Here is a 24,689-nt window from a genome sequence, read left to right as displayed (position 1 = left end):
AATAATAATAACAACAATAAAAAAGAAAAAAAAAGAAAAGAAGCAAGAAAAAAGCTTTTATAGTAGAGGAGAAAGGAGGCAGGAGAAGGTGAAAGAATGAACTTTACATTCATTAGAATTGCTTAAAAGAGGAAATAACATCCACCCTTAATATCAGTTTAGAAATCTATCTTAATCTGCAGGAATATAGGAGAAGAATGGGATGTGGGAAGGGGGGAGGGAGATAAAAAAGAAAGCATTTTTGGGGAGGGTGTGTTCAGTAGCAAAACATCTTTGTGGAGGAATAAGGTGAAAGTGAAGGGGGTTGTGGTCCCTTTAAGAAACTGTATTTCCAATTGATCTGTTATTCCTTTCAGTTTCTCAGCCCATTCCTGGGGAAGGCATAATTCTCCCTTGTTAGGAATTCCAGGTTAACTCGGTTGTCTAATTTAGCCTAGTACTTAACAATTCTCTAGCTCTGAGTTCACACCTTTAGTTCACACCTTTAGAGGAGTTTACAACTTTAGAGTTCTGAAAAAGAGTTTACACATTTGAAGGAGTTTTCTCCTTTAAAGGGAGCAAGTTCATTGGCTGTAGGAGTTCCCACAAGAGCCTGGGAGTTCTCACTAGCCCATTCTCTGCTAGGATAAAAGAGGAGGGCAGTCAGGCAAGGAGTCAGTATATGCTGGGAGATTGAGTTTAGACGGCAGTCTGGAAGGAGAGTCTAGACTGGGAGAAGAACAAGACTTCCCCGGAGAACTTCAGGGAAGCTCGAGGAGATTCAGAGCCAGGATTCAGGAAGAAGAGGAGTCAAGATTCTATCTTTGCTCTGGCTGGAGGCTCCAGAAGCTTCCCAAGAAACCTGCTCACAGAGGAAAAGATTTTACAGAAAAGAAACCTCCTCCAAGAGAAGGATTATAATTTAGAGGCTACAGGACCTTTACACTCCCTAGATAAGATCTTTCCAGGATGCCTTGCAAGGCCTTTGATTCAATTACAAATCCTGGTCAAAAAGCATCCCTTTGAATTCCAACAGGAGATCCAGGCTGTCCCAGTCCCCACTAGGTCTGATTTGCTTGGGCTGCCCCAGCCCTTACTGGTTCTGATCTGCTCAGGCTGTCCCAACCTCCACCAAGACACTCAATTTAAAAAAAAAAAAAGCTTCCATCAACTAAGGTCTTTTGCAGATGGACCTTGGCAGCTCTCTTTATTGCCAGGATCTTTTGTCCACTGAGAACTGCATTCTCAGTGCAAAAACTCCATTTCCATAGATCTGCCACTATAGAAGTCAATCTCTTGGTAAACTGATTTCTATCTAACAATAAGCTTTAATTTTGCAATTATATTTTGGGAATAAATGAAATTTTTTCATTCCTAACTCTTGCGACCGATTTAAAGCCTTATAGCCACTAACCTCTAGATCACCAGGAATCTAGATCACTCAAATAGCATCAAAAGGAGAGAGAGATTAGAATAAATTGGAGAGAAGGAATACAGTTAGCAATGGTTATTGAAGTTAGTTTCTCTGATAAGGTCTATTTCTCAAATATAGAGGAACTGAGTCAAATTTATAAAACAATAAATACCATGCCCTAATTGATAAATGATAAAAGTTATGATTTATGCTTAAAGGACTATAAATTCATGCATATCCTTTGACCTAACAATACCACTACTAGGAATTCAACCCAAAAGAGGTTTTGTTTTTATTTTTGTTTTAGAAGGAATATAAAAGGAGCTCTCTTCTCAGGACAAAATAAATAAATAAATAAATAAAGGAATTTGAAGATATACTCATCAATTGGACATTGGTGAATGAAGTATGATTATGATGCAATATTGTTGGTCTGAGGGAAATGATGAGCAGGATGCTCTCAGAAAAATCTGGAAAGTCCTCCATGAACTCAAGTAGAATGAAATATACTGTGTACAAATTTTAATAGAGATGTATTGGGATGATCAGCTGTAAATGACTCTACTATTCTCAGAAGTACAATGATTCAGACTATTCTGAAGGGCTTATGATTAAAAAACCTACTCATACTCAGAGAAGAAATTGATTGTGTCTGAGTATAGATTAAAGCATATTCTCTCTCTCTCTCTCTCTCTTTTTCTTAAGGTTCCTCCCTTTCCCCTTCCTTCCCTTAAGGGTAGGTAATCTATGTTGTCTTTCACAACATAACATCTAAGGAAATACTTTGCATGCGTTTACATGTGGTTCCTTAATAGGGCCTGGGTGTGGGGATAAGGGAAAAATTCTGGGAGTCAAAAGATTTAAAAACACAAATGTAAAAAATGTTTTAAGTGTAACTGGGGGAAAATATTAAATAAGTTAATTTTAAAAGTATTGCTACACTCAAGAAAGGCACATCTGCATTTTAACAAGGCTCCAGACAAAATCTCTTTTCAGGTCCTTTGTTGACAGATGAGGTGTATAGACAAAGACTATAATTATGTAGATTCAAAATTGTATGAATAAATCTCAGGGGTGTGGGAGGGATGGGAGAAAAAAGGAAGACTTTTAACTTTATTATATCTGTTAAGCTAGAGGGAAGTATCTAATTGAGTTAAGAGAAATTTGTTTTTGCTCATTTTCCATTCATTCTTGGGAGGAAGTATCAATAATTTACATAAAATCAGTAATGACATGTTATCATATCTGTGGATAACCCAGATCTGGAATCAGTAATATACTGTTTCTTTCTTCATTAATCTTCATTCACATGCAGCTATTGTGATCTAGTTTAGTGGTTTCCTTATACAATAATATATACCTTTAACATGGACCAAGTGAGTCAACGGAATTAATTGATATAAGAATTAAAAAAATAAATTTAAAATCTTTATACAATATATTTCAATAATTTCTACCTATGTAAATACATATGTAACATGTTTATATACTTTAAATATTAATAACCATAAGAAGATATAATTTAATTTTGATATGATTATTTTCATCCTAAGATATATATTTTTTGCTTTAGTAGACCAAAAAAAATATTATACCATATGAACTCACCTAGCATAATTCTTTCAAATATTCTTAGATTCTAGTTGTTCTAATATACATAGATAATTTTATTCTACATAAACTCTTCTTTATACTATGGCTTTGAAATTACATGTACATTTCTGTTGTTATATTTCAGTCATGTCACTTCTTAGTAAATTAAAATAAAGGAATACCTATGGATATGAATATCCTGTTAAACTATATAATTCATCTTAATACAATACACAATCTCCTCATTCCTGTGTAGATCCTGAGGCCATGGATTTTATTGTTATCTACTCCTGTTGTTTTTTTTTCCCCCCTAATCAGGGAATCACTGAGCTTTTCTTTTTTCATATACATACATAGATACTTATGTATACATATATATATATATATGTATATAATATAGATATAGTTACAGCATTATATATTTCCTTATTATATATAAAATTTTTTATCCATCATTTTTTATTAATTTTGAGTTCTATTGGTGGAGCTGTGAACTGATCCAGCCATTCTGGAAAGTAATTTGAAGCTAAGCCCAAAGGACTATCAAACCGCACATACCTTTTAATCCAGCAGTGTCTCTACTGGGTTTTATATCCCAAAGAGATCACAAAAAGGGGAAAGGACCCACATGTACAAAAATGTTTGCAACAATCCTTTTTGAAGTGGCAAGGAACTGAAAATGAATGGATGCCCATCAGATGGGGAATGGCTGAATAAGTTATGGTATATATATATGTTATAGAATATAATTGCTCTAAGAATTGATCAGCAGGGTTATTTCAGAAAAGCCTGGAGGGACTTACATGAACTGATGCTAAATGAAGGGGTAAAACCAAGAAATCATTGTACATAGTGGCAACAAGATTGTGTGATAATCAACTATGGTGTAGTTATCTCTTTTGAACAATGAAATGATTCAGACCAATTCTAAAATACTTGTAATGGAGAGAGTCATCTGCATCCAGAGAGAGGACTATGGTGATTGAACGTGGATTACAAGACAGTATTTTAACCTTTTTGTTTGCTTTTTTTTCTTTCTTTTTTGATCTGATTTACGAAAAAAGAAAAGCTCAGTGATTCCCTGGTTAGAAAAAAAAAAAAGCAAAGAAGAAGTAGATAACAATAAAACCAATGATAAATGTGGATATATGTATAGAATTATGCATTTAAAATGTATTGGATTACTTGTTGTCTAGGGAAGGGGGTTGAGAAAAGGGAGGGAGAAAAATTTATAGCAAGATTTTGCAAGGATAAATGATGATAATGATCTTTGTATATATTTTGAAAATAAGAAGTTATTATTTAAAATAAATTTCTACTAAAATAAATAAATTTTGAGTTCTAACTTCTTATTTCCTTCTCACTATCCCCCTAGCCCTTGAAAAGACATATAATATAATATCAATTAAACATACAAATCACACAAAACATATTTTCACATTAGCCATGTTTCAAAACATGTGTGTCCATGCACACACATACACACACAGACATTAAGAAAAATACAGTTAAAAAAATAAGTATGCCTTGTTAGGATTCTTACAAGGTGCTAAGTCAGTTGTCTAATTTAGCATGGTACTTAACAGTTCTCTAGTTCAGAGTTTACACCTTTCACACCTTTAAGAGTTCTCACCTTTAAAAGAGCATATAAAAGGACAAGCCCACTAGAAGCTCCAGGAGATTCAGAGTCAAGATTCATTCCCATCTCCACTTTTGTGCTGGTTGGAGACATTAGGAAGACAAGAGACTGAAGTTGGCAGAGACAAAGAACTGCAGCAAGAGCTCTCAGGAACCAAGGAGAGAGGAAGGCCTCCAGAAAACTAGGTGAGCCCCAAGTAAAGAAGATAAGATTTTGCAAGAGATAATAAAGGATTTGGACTTTAACTCCTGGCTGCATTAGAGGTGATTATTGAAACTGAACTGAACTGAAAGCTGCCTCCAGAAGCTCCCCAAGAGATCTGCTCCTAGAGAACGATAATAATTTAGAGAAGAGAACATTACGATGCCTTAGTATGTACTCAGAATTAATCAGTTCTCTCTCTGGAAGTGGATAGCATTTATCCTTTGAAATTACCTTTGATCATTATATTGATCAAAACACTAAATCATAGTCAATAATCTTTACAATATTGCTTTTACTGTGTACAGTGTTTTTTCAGTCTTATTCACTTCACTTTGTACAAGTACATATAAATCTTCCCAAGTTTTTTCCAAAATTGCTCATCATTTCTTATAGCACAACAGTATTCCATCACAATCATATACCACAATTAGTTCAGCCATTGCACAACTGATGAGTATCCCTTCAATTTCTAGTTCTTAGATACCACAAAAAGATATTTTTATTCAAATAAGTCCTTTTCCTTTTCTTTGCTCCCTTTGGGATACAGACTTACTGGTCAAAGGATATACATAGTTTTAGCAATCTTTGGACATTATTCCAAATTTTCCTCCATGCTATTTGGGCTTGTCACAACATTACCAACAATAAATTGTATCCCAATCTTTCCACATTTCCTCCTAAAATGGCCATTTTCTTTTTCCATAATGTTAGTCAGTCTGTTAGTTCAGTCACTGGATTTCTTCATAAATATTTGAATGGCATAATTATTATTTTGTGTGGTATCTTCAGGGGCACATTTTATTAACAATGGCATATGTATTGTACTAGATGTTGTAAAATGTTCTCTATGCTGGGCTAAGAGTTCAAAAATTCTCTCTCTTCAGAAGTCAAACAGGAATTAAAATGATTCTTACAAATCAGATTAAACTGTATTCCCCCAAATTTGCCTATATAGTCTGAAGTTTCTATTTTCAGATAATTGAAGTAACAAAGAGGTTTACAAAATACTTTATAAATGTTACTCATTTTCACATTATAATAACTCTGAGATTATTTTTATGCCCACTTTAGAGATGAACAAACTGAAGCAGAGATTTTTAAATGGCATAAGTAGGATTTGAATCCCAATCTTTCTGAATCCTAGTCCAACAAACTAAACACACCATCTGACTGCTTAATTGTAAAATAACAAAACCAAAACAAAACAAAAAAACCAAAAAAAAAAAAAAAAACACCCCAAAAACCTATTGTTTCCATAGATGTAAATAAAAGGATTCAATCAGAATTTATATTTATTCTTATTGGTTTCAGCCCATTGATGGGCTAACACTTGACATTTAAAATATATCAGGATATATTGACCATTCACTGAAGTAACTATAGACTATAGAAGTCAGAACTTCTGTTCTGACAATGGAGTTAGGGAGTCTCCTTTCATCTAGAAATATGGTCTAGGCAGTTTAGAATAAAGAAATCTCCAATCATTTGCTATAGCATAGTGAATTGCACTTAGTAGGAACAGAGTTAAAAAAAAACTAGGCCAGTGGTTTTATTGTTATTGTTTTATTATTATTTAGTGTTTATCCACACACTCCAGGTGTGGATATTACTGCTATCAATACATTTTGGTATCTTTTTCTAACTTAGGATCTAAGGGAATTCCCTAGAACTCTAATCGGGATACTGACTTGCCCAAGGTTACATAGCTAGCTAAAAATGTCAGGAAAAATTTGAGCCCAAATTTTCCTGACTTCAAAGCACTGTACATAATAAAGATTGGTTTAAATATATTAATTAATAATTTTTTAAAAAACTGTTTAATGATTAGAATACAGGACACACTTTGAAATTTTCCATTATGTTCTCCACTCTGCTGCTACTCATTGTAGTGCTTTCTAATTAGTTAGCATTTTACCCAATATGCACTTTTTGTCACCAATTTTCTAGTGTTTAATTTTCTTCTATAAATAGAGGTCTTTTCAAAAAGTTTTAGAGGCCTTTCCAAAGCTAATTTCTAATTACTTACAGAACACCACCCACAAGCATTTAAAGTAATTTTAAAATGAGAATTATATAAGCCTCTACATGCTTCAAAAAATCTGAATTCTTTATGCCTATCAGCTAAGATACATGTGAAAATTCAATCTATTTGCTAACTCCCATATATTCAATAAAAGAGGTAGTAAATTTTGGTGGTTAAAGAATTTTTCTAAGAGACAGAAAGAACTGGATTCATGTTTGATCTCTGAAATATATTAGGACCATGATCTGTCTAGACAGCTCATTCAACCTTTTATTATCCCCAAGCATGTTTTAAAGTCAAATCATTAGGATATTCCAGAATCTGCAATGATGGAATAGGCACTGGTCAACTAGTATTTGTCACTCACTTTCTTAAACTGATAAAATCACAAGTTCAGTAAAACCAGTCAAAAACTCAATGGAGAGAAGTTAATCATATCAAAAAATTAAAACTAGGTTATCTTCAGATACTTGTATTTTGTTCTTTAAAAGGTAAAAGAAAATTTTATAAACTAAACAAGAATATTTAATATGGTAGTTTATATATTTTATGAATTGCAACCCACTTTTCCATGTCTCATTTTCTAATTTGATGAAAATACCATAAATGTATTATGAGAGTTTTCTTTAACTTTTATTTCCACTTTCTAATCCTTGGACTGAGACATGGGGTCCTTTTCTCCATTTGCCAACAATGGCACAATGAATGAACTGGCAAGCAATGAATTAGAAAAATGCATTCTGTATCTTCTTCCATCTTCTCATTCCCAACTACACTTTACCAGAGACTGGCCACATCCTCTCTGACCATGTCTGGTCTTCTTTAACTCAAATAGCAGGAGTGTGAGGTCATTTTAATAACCTGGATGTCCTTTATGCCAGAACAAGGCAGAGACAACATACAGCACTACCCACATTAAGCGTTCTGATAGTCACATAATCTATCAGACTGTGAACTGTTTTGTAACCCTAATGAGAAATTTCATTTAAAGTAACTGTTGATAGGATAAAATATTTGGCAATCTATCTGCCAAAGGAAAATCAGGAACTATATAAGCAAAACTACAAAACACTTTCCACACAAATAAAGTCAGTCAGATCTAAACGATTGGAAAAATATCAAGTGATCTTGCATAGGTTGAACGAATATAATAAAGATGACAATACTACCTAAGGAATGTTGGAGGGGATGTGGGAAAACCGGGACACTAATACATTGTTGGTGGAATTGTGAATACATCCAGCCACACAGGAGAGCAATTTGGAACTATGCTCAAAAAGCTATCAAACTGCCCATACCCTTTTTGACCCAGCAATGTTTCTACTGGGCTTATATCCCAAAGAGATCTTAAAGGAGGGAAAGGAACCACATGGGAAAAAAGTTTGTGCCAGCCCTTTTTGTAGTAACTAGAAACTGGAAATTGAATGGATGACCATCAATTGGATGAATAAGTTATGATATATGAATGTTATGGAATATTATTGTTCTGTAAGAAACAACCAGCAAGATGATTTTAGAGAGGGCTGGAAAGACTTACATGAACTGATGCTAATTGAAATGAGCAGAACCAGATCATTATACAGTGTAACAACAAAACAATATGATGATAATTCCAATGGACATGGCTCTCTTCAATAATGAGATTATTCAAACCAATCTCATCTGCAAAAGCTGTTGTTTGCTTGCATTTTGTTTTCTTTCTCAGTTTTTTTTCCTTCTTGATCCCATTTTTCTTGTGTAGCAATATAACTGTATAAAAATATATATGTATATATACATATATATACACATATATTGGATTTAACATATATTCAACATATTTAACATGTATTGGACTACCTGCCATCTAAGGGAGGGGTGGGGGGGAAGAAGGGGATAATTTGGAACAGAAGGCTTTGCAAGGGTCAGTGTTGAAAAATTACCCATGCGACAATGATACATTGGTGGTGGAATTGTGAATATATCCAGCCACTCTGGAGATAGATTTGGAACTATGCTCAAAAAGTTATCAAACTGTGCATACCCTTTGATCCAGCAATGTCTCTACAGAGGTTATATCCCAAAGAGACCTTAAAGAAGTGAAAGAGACCTGTATGTGCAAGAATGTTTGTGGCAGCCCTCTTTGTAGTGACCAGAAACTGGAAACTGAGTGGATGCCCGTTAACTAGAGAATAGCTGAATAAATTGTGGTATATGAATATTATGGAATATTATTGTTCTGTAAGAAATTATTAGCAGGATGGTTTCAGAAAGGCCTAGAGAGGCTTACATGGACTGATGCTGAGTGAAATGGGCAAGGCCAAGAGATCATTATATACTTCAACAACAATACTATATGATTATCAGTTTTGATGGACATAGCTCTCTTCAACAATGAAATGAACCAAATCAGTTCCAATAGAGCAGTAATGAACTGAATCAGCTACACCCAGGGAAAGAACTCTGGGAGATGACTGTGAACCACTACATAGAATTCCCAATCCCTCTATTTTTGTCCACCTGCATTTTTGATTTCCTTCACAGGTTAATTGTACACTATTTCAAAGTCTTATTTTTTTTGTGCAGCAAAATAACTGTATGGACATGTATACATATGTTGTATTTCACTTATACTTTAACGTATTTAACATGTATTAGTGTGCCTGCCATCTGGGGGGGGGGGGTAGAAGGGAGGAGAAGAAAAATTGGAACAAAAGATTTTGCAGTTGTCAATGCTGAAAAATTACCCATGCATCTTGTAAATAAAAAGCTATAATAATTTTTTAAAATTATCCATGCATATATTTTATAAATAAAAACATTAATTAAAAAAACATACAATAAAATACATAGAACTATGATTCCCATTATTATAGGAAGCTCTCCACAAGATACTTTCTAAACTAATAAATCACAGGTCTGTGACTTCCAGCTATATCTAAAAATTATCATTTATTGCATATAATTAAATTAATAATATTAGTAATCTATTATGAGAAATTGACACAGGATCAGAGAACTTGTGCAATATCCTCCAAGTTTTTTATCTATTAATAATGGAAACATGGAGTAATCACAAGGGTTCATAAGAGAAAAATTGTCATATATCTCTTGTAATGAAAATATCTGTATTTTAAAGGATAGTCAAGGCCTCAGAAAACTATGGTAAAATTAGATCTTTATAGAAATTAGATTATTTTCAACATCAGTTGATATAAAGAAACATTATCGTGGATAAATATCCCTCTGTTTTTGTATTTCTCCTAATGGGGAGCAGATTTTTGAAGGCCAGTAGAATACTATTTTTCTAAGTATGACTGATGAACTATGTTTGTGTGTAGGGTCATTCCCACCCCAGTGCTTCTGCTGAACTTTAATTCATGGTTAACTGAGCCTCAACTTCTGACTCAAATACATATTTCTGACTGGTATGCTAATGGCTACACTGAAAATTTCTAAAATCTCTGAATAATAATTTAATAGTTAAATAATAGGAAAAAAACATTTAGTAATGAAGAGCAAAATACATCAACATCAAGAGAGAATAAATAGACTGACACATTCTAATGTCAAAGGATGTTCCTTCAAGTCAAATTTTAGGTTCCCAATTGAATAATTCTCCATAGTATCTGTTGCAGAAGACAATAACAGACAGATTCTGACATGCCAACAAAGAAGAAATCACACAGCTCAGCAACTCCTCTTGTCTCCTTCCCATGTCCACCATTACAAAAAATCTGTCACTTAAATACGATAAGAAGATTAGAAACGGGATGGGGGTGAAGAATTAAAGGTCATAGTTCAAGTAACATGAATTAGCACAGATCATAAAATGCATGAAAATTTTATTAGATTTTTAATAGAGTCCTTTCATGAGTAAATTGTAAGACTCAAACTTATAAGATCATTATAAATATATATTGAGAGCTAGGAAGTAGCTACCAAAAGATTCTTATATTGACAACTATTGCATACACTAAAATTCATTATCATTTTTGCATAAATAAATTCAGGATACTTTTCCATACAAATTTTTATCAAGATCAATGCAGCTTACCCACTATTGATGTCATCACTTCTGAGGCTCTTCCCAAGGATGTCACCATCACTCATATAACCACCAACATCTATATCAGAAGTAATGTCCAGATCATTACTTCCTTTCTCATTCATATCAATCTGGGATATGTTTCCAAGACGAGAAACAGCAGCACGACGTAGAGGTGTGGTATACATGAACCTGGAGGGGTCAGTATGGATAAAGCGACTGGTGCTACTCCTAGGATAGCCACCTCCCAATGACGGGGCATCCCCTGCTTGGAGACGAGGACTAGCTTGACCTAGTCTCCAGGTCACTGGTGTGGAACGGCTTGTCAGACTTGGTATGCTTCTCCCATTGACTTCAGTTGTCACAGTGCTGTCAAATGTTGTCTCCAGAGTGCTGACCAGAGGAAAAGAGTAAATTGTGGGTTATTGGGGGAGGGAAATAGTCAAAAGTTTGCAATAAGAGTATAAAAATTAAAACACTTCTTCAACCCTAAGACTTCAACTTGAAAAGGCTTTGGGGGGTACTCCCTCTAATCAAAATAGACTGTAGCTCCATGATAAAATGGCAGAGGTCTTTGGCTAAAAATTTTAGTATCTTGTGGACAAGCTGGTGATGAGTTTTTCTGAACTGAGACTAGAATGGCTCAGGCAAGAGATACATCTAATCAATGAGCTTGCTATAGGACTTAAGTGGCAATCATAGCATCATTGATTCAGGGTTGGAAGAGATATTCAAGAGCATTTCACCTGGTGAAAAAAGTGGTCTAAGGTAGTTGAGAACTTGTTTAAGAATACACTGATTGTAGATAGGTAAGGTGAGATGTTAAAATCATATTTATTAGTTAATTTTTTAGATTTTAAATCCAAATACAACAACTAGGGAAGAAAGGCATAGATGATAAATTACTTTAGTTCTCCCTTTCCACAGAAAATCTTTATTTCTTCCTGGATTCAACATTATGCTATTACTTTCCCCCTAAGATCTTAAACTATTCAACAAGTGACAAATATTATATGTAGCAATCCATATTAGCTGTAACCAATGAAACTGGTGCTCTAAAGATTTATTAAAGATGATGCTAGCAACAGGTGAGATTCTCCAGAAAATAAATGGGATGAGACATTCATATAAGAGTTAGACAGAAATTGGAAATGCAGTCAAATATATTCTGAAAGTCTGTAATGCATGGATAATCATCTTCCAACATTTTAAGTAATTAAATTTACATCTGGAGCAATAATAAAAATTCCATATTCAAGGTTAGTGGCCTGGGCATGCTTACAACAATAGATGTGTGTTTTATAAATTTGCCATTCTCTTTTAGCTTTATGCATCCAAAGTCTCAATTGTGTCACCCTTATTTATGACTCTGCTGTGTGACATTTCCATTATAAGATATTAAAATCTAGAATAATGTAAGTGATAATAGTTTTAAATACTCAGTTTAAAAGAGAAAGGAATGAATTTCCTATCTTCTAAACAGAGATTTCCTCATGAGTGTCCCAAGAAAACATTGATTCACTCTTTCAAGTTCCTCTTATGACTCTAAAGTAGGCTAAATCAGACAGTGAATCAGACCTGATAAAATCAGACCCAAACTGTTAGTGTGAAACGAAATCTTTCTAAGATCCTTACCATGTAAGCTAAACTGTTTTCTAAGTTTCCATTTTTTATTTTATAAGATGGGAAACCCATCTCTAAGACTTGATTGATCCAAAAGGATAAAGCTTTAGTTACCTTTATGACTTCCCTACTAACCTGTATTACAAAAAGAAAGTTCACCAAATGTCAGTGTCCTTTGGACATAAAAAAAATATCTTTTTACCATCCAAGTCATCAATCCCACTTGACCCAATATGCTATGTTTCCATATGAATGTAACACAGGCTGTCTCCCTGAGGTATTGTCTTGAGTCTCATTTTCATGGTATTTCTAGGTAAACTTTTTTTCTTTTTTTTTTTTTTAATAAAGTATTAAATGGACAAGTATCTGCTTTTTCTCTATTCACAAACCTTGATACATCATAATGGCCTAAGGTTCCATTAAATGATAGAGTTTGGAGTTTTGTGGAAAATATTCACATTAATAAAATATGGTGTGGTAAAAATATGAAATAACATTAGGATATAAAACTTTCGATGAAAGATATTGTCCAGTTGTTTCTGTCTGAATCCCTGTGATCCCATTTGGGGTTTTCTTGGCAAAGTTAGTGAAGTAGTTTGCCATTGTCTTTTCCTGATCACTGAACAGATGAAGAAACTGAGAAAAACAAGGTAAGTGACTTGCCTAGGTCACATAGCTAGTTATCTGAGACCAGATTCAAATTCAGGAAGATGAGTCATTTTAATTCTAAGCCCAACATTCTATACTAAATAGTTGACAAAATGAAAGATTTGCCTCATCTAAAAATTAAATTTTCAAAGACTATAAGTCTTATAGAGGAAATGATGATAGTGAATAGAGGGCTGGGAGCTGGTAGAGATAGTTTCCATACAACAAAACAAAAATCCTTTACATTCCAATAGCAAAATGTCTTATGAAAGGCAGCAAAATTGTTATTCTTGCAATATTGTTCATTTTTCTCCATTAATAAAATAAATTGCTATTTTATTTAATCTTAACATATTAGATTTTCAAAGAAAAAAATTTTGAAGTGGTTAACTGGAAATTTTTTTGTTCTTTTTTACTTTAGAACTGAATAAAACCTGTGGCTTATCTGAGTCCCCCGAAGACTAGACATTGTCTCTTCTAGATTCTGTCTCAGATCTGCTATGTTTTTCACTGTTCTCATTCTTCTTGTTTCTGGGTCTTCCCCTAAGGGAAAAAAAATTAAGTTAAGATCTCTACCAATAACATAATACCCTTCTCAGAGACACACATTTATCTTTTTGATCTGATCCTTTTTGTGAAAATTAAACAAAGAAAAAAGGAAATCAAAACAATAGTATGTTGTAAGCCAGAGGCTAAATTAAACATGAATGAAAATAAAATGTAATAACAGCAAAGGTATTCATTTGTATACAGTTAATAGCAGAAGAACACATTTTGCTCATAAATATGCTTTTTCGCTACAAGAATATTACATATAACTAGAACTATAAAGTTAGATTATTTGATGACCTCATGATTTGTGATTGCCATCTAAGGTAACATGGTCATGAACAAAATTTAACAATCTAAAGCAATTTGGATCTTAATTATATTAGTAATAGCCTATCAGAAATGAATTTTTTTCTAGTATTTTCTAGTGACTTTAGCTTTGGGCAATAAAAACCACATAGTGTGGTACCTACTAAGTACTTAATAAATGCTCGGACTAAGCACTTAATAAATGTAGGATCTCCCATGAGCAAGGCACTGTGCAAGAAGGAAGGAGAGAAGGGAGGAAGGAAAGAAGGTCATGTGGGTGATATAAACACCAGATAATGTCAGGCACTAAAAGTTAGGGTTTGGTCATACAAAGAATTCACAATGGCCATTTTTTTTTTTTTTTTTTTTTGGCAAATGGTAGATTTAGTTAGGGGAATAGGCTTAAGACAAAATGAAGAGCTACTATAGATAACAAGAATGGCAAATATGAAATAGAGTTGGGAGAGTATATGAAAGATAAGTTCCTCAGTGGAACTTTTTGTCTAGTAGGAGAACACCCCACGAGGTTGGAGCATGTCCTTAGCCAGCAGGCTAAATCCTGAAACAGATTAAGCACCCTAAAAGACTTAGCTAGCTGCAAGGAGAAGTGGGGCTGAGAAGCATAGTGGAATTAAGGGAGATATGTGGTATGGGAGAGGAGTAAAAGGAAAGATACCATGAGCCAGAGTGCAATAGTGGGCTGACCTAAAGGAAGGTGGCAGCTATGGAATGGCCCATAAGTAGATTTTATAGAAAAAAATTTAGCCTCAGGGACAAGACTGGGATTTCTAACAGGGCATGGCAAAGTGAGGCTGCCTAAGACCCCAACAGAGGGTAAACCTCAGAGTATGACATAACTTGGATTTTTGAATGGACAACCTCCAAGATGGTGGACGGTGGGACCATGCAGTTAAACTGATCTCTATCAGTGCCATCTCCCTCCCTGACTCAGGAATTAATTTTTATCATTTCTTCAATTTTCTCTCAGTTAACCATATCCAAGATTTAATTGTTCATGAAGGGAGAGAGGAAAAGGGAGGAGGGAAAAGAAAAAAGCAAAGGAAGAAAGGAGAGACAGAAGAGAAAGAGAAAAAGAAATATAGGCAGGTAGATTGTTTGATTTTGCAGACCATAGTTAAGATCCTCTGTATATATGTATGTATGCCTCTAACAATTCAATTCCAAGTTACGAATCTTTGTAATGTAACATTTAATTTGAAAGAAATATGTATGGAGAATATGTAAGAGAACCATGTGCTCAAGTTGCAAAACCACAGGACCACTGGGTATGAAATCAGAAAGACTGGATTTGAATCCTGCCTCAAACATATACTACTTGTGTAAAGCTGAGTAAGTCCCTCTACCTCTATTTCAGTTTCCTTATCTTTAAGATGGGGATAATAAGAGATTGTGAGGATCAAATGAGATAGCATATATAAACTGCTTTTCCAACCTTAAAACACTGACAAACTTATCTGATTATTTAATGGGAGAAAGGTAATTACTACATCTTTGACATTTTAAAAAAATGGTAATTGGTGCAGTGAGGTGGTGTAGTAGATAGAGCACCAAGCACAAAAGTCAGGAGAAACTGAGTTCAAATATGGCCTGAGACACCTAATACTTCCTAGCTGTGTGACCCTGGGCAAGTCACTTAACCCTAATTGCCTCATCAAAAAAAAAATGAAGAAAATAAGATATGTATATAATCTATACCAAATTGTTTATCATTGTGGGAGATTTGGCTGGATGGGAAGAAAAGCGAATATTTGGAATTCAAAATTTTATTTTAAAAATGAAAGTTAAAAATTATCTTTAAATGTAATTGGGAAAAATATGATCTACTGGGAAAAAGAAAAAAAAATAAAATAAGGCAAGAGAGAAGAGAGTTTTTATTTTTTAAGCTTGGGCTTAAAAATAAAGCCTACACAGAAACTGGAAACTGAGTGGATGCCCATCAATTGGAGAATGACTGAATAAATTGTGGCATATGAATATTATGGAATGTTATTGTTCTGTAAGAAATGACCAACAGGATGATTTCAGAAAGGCCCGGAGAGACTTATATGAACTGATGCTGAGTGAAATGAGCAGGACCAGAAGATCGTTGTATACTTCAACAAAAACACTATATGATGATCAATTCTGATAGACGTGGCCCTCTTCAACAATGAGATGAACCAAATCAGTTCCAACTGAGCAGTAATGAACTGAACCAGCTACACCCAGGGAAAGAACACTGGGAGATGATTACTAACCACTACATAGAATTCCCAGTTCCTCTGTTTTTGTCTGTCTGCATTTCTGATTTCCTTCACAGGTTAATTGTACACTATTTCAAAGTCCGATTCTTTTTGTACAGCAAAATAACTGTTTGGACATATATACATATATTGTATTTAATTTATACTTTAACATATTTAACATGTATTGGTCAATCTGCCATCTGGGGTGGGGGGAAGGGGGGAAAATATTAGAACAAAAGATTTGTCAATTGTTAATGTTGTAACATTACCCATGCATGTATCTGGTACATAAAAACTATTAAAAAAAAAAAAAGAATAAAGCCTGCATAGGTATGGGTTTCTTTTTTGTTTATTTTTGCTATCTTTCCATAAGGAATGTAGAAAGATGTGCATGTAATAGACAAATATATAGTCATGCATAGTAATATGTTATGTATATTATGTATAGTCATGTATCAATCTAAGGAATTAGATTGCAGTTGAGATGATTGCTGGAAAGACATCCTCAGTGTATTTTCATTTAAGGACTATGTACAGTGATTATGTCTGAAAAAGCAGTCTCCTCCTCTCATCTTACCCTCAAAAAGGCAGAAGTGAGCAAACATCCTGAGGGGAGAATGCAAGGTGGGGGTCTAATCTTGAGAAAAAGCTGGAGAAAGGGAAGCAGGCCACTCTGAGATCCAACACTAAGAGCCAGTATTCATGTTGCTAGAACAGCTACTATAATACCTAGGAGTGAAATTCTTAAAAACAAAATAAAATCTAACATTTAGTTTCAGTATGTAGAAAATACTTAAGAGTACAGGGAGAATTGCTCCAGAATAGTTGTTCTTTTGTATTTCCTCATCCCTTATATAGCTTTGATTGTCATCCTGAGTCCTATTCCAATTCTTGGTTTTCTAAGAACTTGTTCACTTTCTATATTTGCCACTCACAAATCTCTGCCTCAACAATAACAACAGAAATATTGTGTCTGTGACAAACTGAGTTCAGTTATGAGGGAGAATATGATTGACTGTGTATATTGAGGGAGAAAGAAACATTTTCTAATTATTGGAGCTACTAGCAAAGGGCCGGAATTGAACCTAAGAAATTTTGTAAGTAAATATTACCATACATCTGAAAAAGCAAGGAAGAATAAGTGAATGTCTTCGACCAAGCAAGATATGAAATAAGCCAGCAATTTTCAGATGGAAGGTGGTTGAGTGAGTGAACAGAAATCCTTTCTTTCTGAAGCAGTACCCTCTTGAAAATTCCCTTCCTAAGTTTTCTTCAGCAGTGTAGAAAGGAATGTTATCCTTCTGAGGGATGAAGTAAATGCAATTAATAAATGCTTCTTGATATGACAATTACATTTAAAAACTCCATCTGCACCACTTCTAACTCAACACTTTCTTAATCATTTCAAGTAATAGAAGGCATACACTTTCTCAAGGGAGCTTGTTCTTTCATTACATAGTGTCAGATAGAAAATTGTGTTGAAACAAAAAAAAAAGGAAAGGAAAGAAAAGAGAAGGGTTTTATTCCCTTATTATTATTATTTAGACATTTTTTAGTCATACCTGATTCTTCATGATACCATTTGGAGTTTTCTTGGCAAAGATACTAGTTTGCCATTTCCTCCTCCAGGTAATTTTACAAATAAAGAAACTGAGGTTTAACTGATGAGATTTAATAAGGTTAATTGACTTGCCCAGGGTTTCATGGCTAATAAGTGTCTGAGGACAGTTTTGAAGATCATTCTTCTTGACTCCAGACTCCATCATAATTCACATCATTCTCCAAAGAGTTCTTTTATAAAAATTCTTGGAAAGATGCTTTTGGTGCAATATAATTGAGCCACTCTATCTCTCTGTGAGTTAACTGCTATATCTTTGTATTCCCTGCAGATAGTAATTTCTAATCCAAATTTCTTTATATTGATCCTATCATTCTATCCACTATGCCACCTAGTTGTCCATTTAGTAGTTTAAAAGATTCCAAGAGATAGAGAAGAGGTTGGAGACAATTTCAAGAATAGGAAATATCCTATAGAAAAACAAAAAGATGGAAAATGGGAGTAAGCTCTTTTGGAGTACATTTGGTGGGAGGGCTATGAAGGTCATGAGTTTTATGTTAGACATTTTGTATTTCATACACTAAGTGGAGCTTACTAGTAAATAGATATATAGTATAGGTACAGATATAATAGTAGATATAGATATTGATCAGGAGAAGATGAGAACAGTGAGAATATATAGGGGAAAAAAGTTAAGAGGACCCAGTAAGGAATTCTGAGTAAATTTACACAACATGCAGGACATGGATAAAAATCAAAAAATAGATTCCGAAACAAGTCAGAAAGTTAGGGATACATCTGGTGCAGAACAATTTCATGAAAATCCTGGAAATAAAAAATATTCAGCAAGAAAGATTGTCAATAGTATAGAAAGATCTAGAAGAATAAGGAATGAAAAAAAGTCAGTGACTTAAAATTAAGAGACTGATGTTAATTTTTGGGGAAATTTGTGAGGTGAAGATGCAGATAACATATTGAGAACTAGGTGGCACATGAGATAGAGAAAGTAATATGTATAGATTAGTTTGCCAGGGAAAAGGAAATATAATACAGGAAAATAGGTTGAATGTATGGCAGAGCTAAGGGAAGGGTTTTTTTTTTTTTTGTTTGTTTGTTTATTTTTTAATGCATGATAGATATCTTAATTTATCTGTTTGCATCAGAGAAGGAACCAATTATTTTATATTTATCTTTCCCTGGTATATCTTATCCAGCTTACCTCTTTCCCCATTTTACAGATAAAGAAAATGGGACACAAAGAGCAAGTGATTGGTAGAAGATAGTGATAGAGCTAAGAATCTACTTCTTCTTTATTTAAATAGAATTTTATCCATTGGACCACACTTTCATCCACAACCCTCATTATGAAGGACTCACATTCTAAAAGGAGTAAGGAAGGGAGAAAGTGAGAGAGAAAGAAAATGAGAGGGAGGGAAAGAGAGAAAGACAGAGAAAGAGACAGAAAGAGACAGAGTGGAACAAAGAAAAGTAACCCTTTGTTTGTATGGATGCTTGTACATAATTGTCTATATGTTGTCTCACCCATTAGAATGTGGGATCCTTGGAGTCAGAAATTGTCTGTCTTTATTTGTGTGCCATAGTGCTTAACACATAATAGAAACTTAATAAATTCCTGGCTAACTTGATGTGTGGGAATTGACTTGAAATAAAATGATCTCAAAACATTTGAGGGACAGTAGTTGCTTCTCTTCTCCTTTTCCCCAAAATGTGAGGAGGAGTTTTTTGAAAAAGACAGCATTGACATTCCAACTGAGAATAGGTTAGAATTGGCTACTGGCTTATTGTTGTGTGTTTGCCTTCAGACAGAAAAAAGGTTTATAGTAAACAAAATTTGTGCTTTAGGAGAAAGATGCATCAATAGATATGGAGAAAAAAATGTCAACACCAGTAAATAATAGCAGTGGTAATTTCAGGAGAAAATGAAGAGGGAGAACATTTTATTTTCAAAAGTTGATCAAGGGAGATGAAGAAAAACAGAAACAGGGAGATAAAGGGTTTCTAAGTTCATAAATGAGGAGTTCTTATCTAACATCATTGTTGAAATTTAATTAAACTTGAAAGTCTCAGTTCCCAGAATAAATCATATTCATTCTGCCCTTTGGATTTCTGCCACCTGAAAAGCTTGCTTCCTAACTAAATACCAATTTAATTTTCCCCATACCTGAGTTTATTTGAACTGATGGTAGTTTTGGTAGTTTTGCTTCATATTAAACTTAAAAATGTCATCTGTATTTCTAGTGATTCTACTTATACTGTATCTTTTCTGAACATCCACTTTTGTTTCCATTTTAATTTCCTCTTATAGGCATCTAAAACAGGCAATTCAACAGGTATCTAAAACTCTTGATTTTCTCTCACTGAATCATTTGTTAGCTTCTCCCACTCAAACTTATACGCCTTTCATTCTTTTGATTTTTTCCAATTTTTCCAATGATTTTCTTCCTCATAATGTCTATACATTAGTGCTCCAATCATATCAAACATATGAATGGGATTTTGGGCATGGTAAGCATATATTTTCTTTCAGTGTTTATGAAGTATTATAGACTGCATAATTCACATATAATTTTGCATAAGTGATAAAATCAGATTTAAATTAAATAAAAATGTGTTACTATTTAAAAGACAACTGAAAGCATATAAAAAGTTTCCTCAATTGCCAACTATATTAGGCAGATTAATTTTACATCTATACAATGTCTAATGGAAACTTGGAAATTAATCACAACATAAAATTCTAATGTATTCAGAAGAAGTAAATTTATAATTGATCACATTCTGATTTGAAGTACAAAATGAGAATAAAGGAGAAAAATACATACAAAATAAACATAGTAAATATAGTTTACAGTGATAATGTTAGTTGCTCTCCATAATATATTTTTTGTTATTCAGTTGTTCAATGGCCATTTTGAGCCAGATCTATAGCTGTATAAAACAAATAGTATAAATACATAGATTCTTGGAAGTTTTGTAAATTTTGAATAATCTTGACATGAAAGCAGCTTTATTGAAGAATTCCTTTTGGTATGATTCATCATCTATCATCTTTGGCATTATACTTATTGTTCTCTGTATAAATTCTTACATTCCCTTAGTGGGATTTGATTGCTTGCTGAGAAATTCAGCCTATCTTTTCTAGGAAAATAAAATAAAATTATTTTTTAAAAGTGCATATCTAGAGCATATAATCTATAAAAGTCATGAACACAACCATATTTAGAAGTTCTTCATTGCTAGTAATTCTTCAGAATCTTTATGCATGGAACACAAAAATTAGTGTGTCATTTGTACAACCACCTACAACTTCCTATCATTTCCATAAGACAAATGACAAGAACTGTCAGATGATAGGATTCCACTTAATATCTTGAAGAACTGTGACACAAATTCCAGGGACCAAGAACAAGGAAATGTGAAATCTAAAACAACAACAACAACAGCAAAATAAAAGTAATAAAAATCAAAATCCCAGTCTCTTTTAAACCCAAAGAATGATATAGTTTACTACCATATATTCCAAGCACAAGGGATAAAGAGTATAAATCAAAAATAGATCTCTGCATTTTTAAGCTAAATAGCCCTCTTTTTTGCATGCTTTATTTATTTATTTAATTTATTAAAAGTAGTATAGCACATAAAATAAAATGCTGATGAGCCAAACTTCAGTTGACTGAATGCCTTGGTCAATTTAGATTTAAACCTAGTCTCAAGCATTAATAGAAGTCACATCCCTTTAGGCAAAGAAACTTAAAAAGTTAAGCAATATGCATATTTTCCCCTTTGATAACAATGACCTTACTTCTCCCTGGTGCTAATTTTGAAGATGCCATATGTTCCCCTTTCCTAAAAGTTATTGAAAACTACATTAAAAAAAACAAATAAACAAAATATGCATTTAGAACCTCATCCCTACATTTGAAAATAAGACTCACTGGCAAGGTGGGTTTTCAACAAGTACCTTTAAATGAAAGTGTGCCTCAAATATTTATAATTTTTTATAAATATGGATTCAGAGGAAGTAAATGTATCATGCAAACATGCTTTTCTGGAAGGACTTCTAAATTTAGCATTAATTTCTTTCAAAATAGATTTTGTATTCTATTACACTGAATTTGGGCATTTGGAAAATAAAAATAACAATCCTGAATATAATTTTTAATCAATAAGAAGGTTCTACTCTACAAGAGGTTCTTAGCCTTATTTGTTCCGTACATACTTTTGGCACCTTGGTTAAACCTATGAGCCTTTTCTCAGAATATTTTAAAATAATTGTTGGAAGTGCTTTTGGTCAGAACTTGATAAAAATAAGAATATATTTTTTCTCATCTAACTTCAAAGATGTATTGAAATCTATTCATCCAACCCTTGGGGATCTATGGAGCAGAGATTATGAACCCTCTGCCCTAAATCAATAACCTTGATATCAGAATTTACTACTGAATTAGGAGTATACTAGAATGACCTAGTTTCAAAAGTCTGAACACAGCACAACCACTCATCCACGTAATTGTTCAAAAATGTCTTAATATGCCCACTAGGGAACATTTGCTGTCAAATTGTGAAAGGCTGACAAAACTGATATCTGCTTTCCAAATGTGTTACTAATACCTGTTAGTTTTAGTAGCAGACAAAATAAGGGTAATCTGGGGAGACTGAGCTGGAGGGGAAAAAATCAGATGGGTAGGTACAACAGATATAACTTGGTTTGTATTCTAATCAATTAATCAAGATATATTTATTAATAGTTCATTCTGTCAAGAACAGTGCTAGACACTCATGGTATAAGTAGAAAGAATGAAAAAAATTCCCATTGAATACAGTGGTTACCTTTAAGAGGCACAGTATCTATACTTCCATTTAAGCATCATCTTTATAGATTATTATATGAAGAAGTAGCAAAGATAGGCCACATTTGCTATCCATGTAAATCAAAACCAGTAAAGTTTTCATCTCCCCCTTCACTCTCCAATCCATCAAGAGCACCTAGTGTAGGCCAGAAACTGTGTGATATTTGCACATAATTTAAAGAGGGGAAGCTATGAACATTAAAATAAATATTTATGAATGAACTGGAAGCATTTGAATTTAAATATAAATGGTCAATATTAATTAAGACAGATTGTCATTATTTGTACTCTCCAAAGAAATTAAAATGCTGATTTTCATTTCTCATCGTTTTAAAGCAAAAACTGAGATAGACAAGGAATATGCAAAATAAAAATCTACTTAGGCTTATACATTTTTAAAAAATCTGTATTAGAATTATTTAACTCATTATCCAAACCAATGAGACTTACCCAATATGTCAGTATAAAGGACTTGCTCTAGGTCCCCCAGCATGGTGAGTATAACATCCTCATCTAGATGTGCAGTTCCTTCACGCAAACAACTTTCTTCCTCATCTTCTGTCCAGCTTTTGCTGCTACTGTTGGGCTTAGAAGAACCAAGGTCATCTTCTGACCTGCTACCTTCATCACTGTCTCCATCAAAGTCTTTTTGGGCAGACCAGCCCTCGGGTTCCTTAATACCTGGTCCCTTGCCACCAGTAGGCAGAAGGGTTTCCAGGTTCCAGGCGCCTGAGCTATTGGTATTATAAAGCGACTGAACTGACTTCGACAGAAATCGAGACAGTGGGTTCCTCCCTTCAAAGTAGGACTCTCTCTGGCTGGCCCTTGCAGCATTTCCAAACCAATTTGATTTGCACGCATTGGATCTCTTCTCACTTTCACTGGTGAAGTAAAGATTTGACAACGATTTTTGCTTTTGAAGATAGGCTCCACTTCTAGTCTTCTTGCCTTTAAACACGGAGAGTTCAGCTGGCCGGTGCATGTTGCTTCCAATATCTCTCTTCACCTTCTTTAATTAAACTTCATATTATATTAACTTCAGGTACTGAAATTCTAACTGATTCTTCATGTTCTTATCAACATGTGTTTTGTGGATAGCTTATAGTTGTAATGAAAACCAAGGCTCTGGGTTCCACATTCGATGCCACAGATGATAGCAGCCACAAAGTCCTTTGCCCACATTTATCTCCCTTTCTATTTTTCTCCACTTCCTTGCTTTAAAATCAGTCTGCAGTACTTATAATCATTTTGGCTGGGCTTTCTCAGAAGCAAAAGGGAAGTTGATCAAACATCAAACATGCCCTAACATAAAAGTAATCTTCTTTCTCTTCTTTATCCAATCATCGGTCTGTTTCAAGCACCAGGCCCACATTTCCCTCTTTAGCTTCTGCCTTGTAGATTGTATGTACTGTAGAAGACTGATGTCCGGTTCTTTTTTTTTTTTCCTTCCCTAAATTCCCATTAGCTGAAGACAGAGCCCCATCCACAATGCTTTACTCTACATAAACTGACACTGTGCTGTTGTAAGTCCAGCCCCCACGTCAGAGCTCAATAAGAACTGAAATTAACCACGGAAGCAACCAACCGCTCTGCACTAGCCTGCCTGTATTTTAGTATTCAACCTGCATTCCCAGATCTATGACTCTTCCTTGCTACCGCAGTGGATGCTGCTACTGGCTGCCATGGCAGCAAGCATCCTGGTAAATTAAAAAGGAGAAGGCGGAAGATGCTGTCCAGTTTGGAATGCCACAGGTTTCAAAGCAATACAGAGCTTGAATAAGATGTGCTAACATTAACCCTGCTGAACAAGGATACAGCTTAACCACCCCCAACCTCCGGTACTTCTCATACCCTTCCACACACATCCACCCCCTAACTGAAGAATGACACAGTAATTCCCTGGAGCTGCCGGCAGCTGAAGCAAGCAGGTCTGCCTCTTCAGTGTTGGGATTGATGCCAAAAGAGCACAAATAAAATCTGAGAGGGCAAGAATTTTTTTTTTTTTT

General features: G+C 34.1%; 1 protein-coding gene across 1 annotated transcript in view; it reads right to left on the bottom strand.

The window, feature by feature from the left end:
- NAV3 (neuron navigator 3) overlaps positions 1 to 24,689 on the bottom strand; it is a 490,821-nt gene that overhangs the window by 202,028 nt on the left and 264,104 nt on the right. Inside the window, 2 exon segments of the mRNA XM_074270837.1 lie at positions 10,889 to 11,272; positions 13,585 to 13,693. Of these exon segments, the coding sequence (XP_074126938.1) occupies positions 10,889 to 11,272; positions 13,585 to 13,693 (493 nt within the window).

The sequence above is a fragment of the Sminthopsis crassicaudata genome, chromosome 5 (assembly GCF_048593235.1).
Source record: "Sminthopsis crassicaudata isolate SCR6 chromosome 5, ASM4859323v1, whole genome shotgun sequence".
NCBI lineage: Eukaryota > Metazoa > Chordata > Mammalia > Dasyuromorphia > Dasyuridae > Sminthopsis > Sminthopsis crassicaudata.
This window is presented reverse-complemented; position numbering and strand designations above follow the sequence as displayed.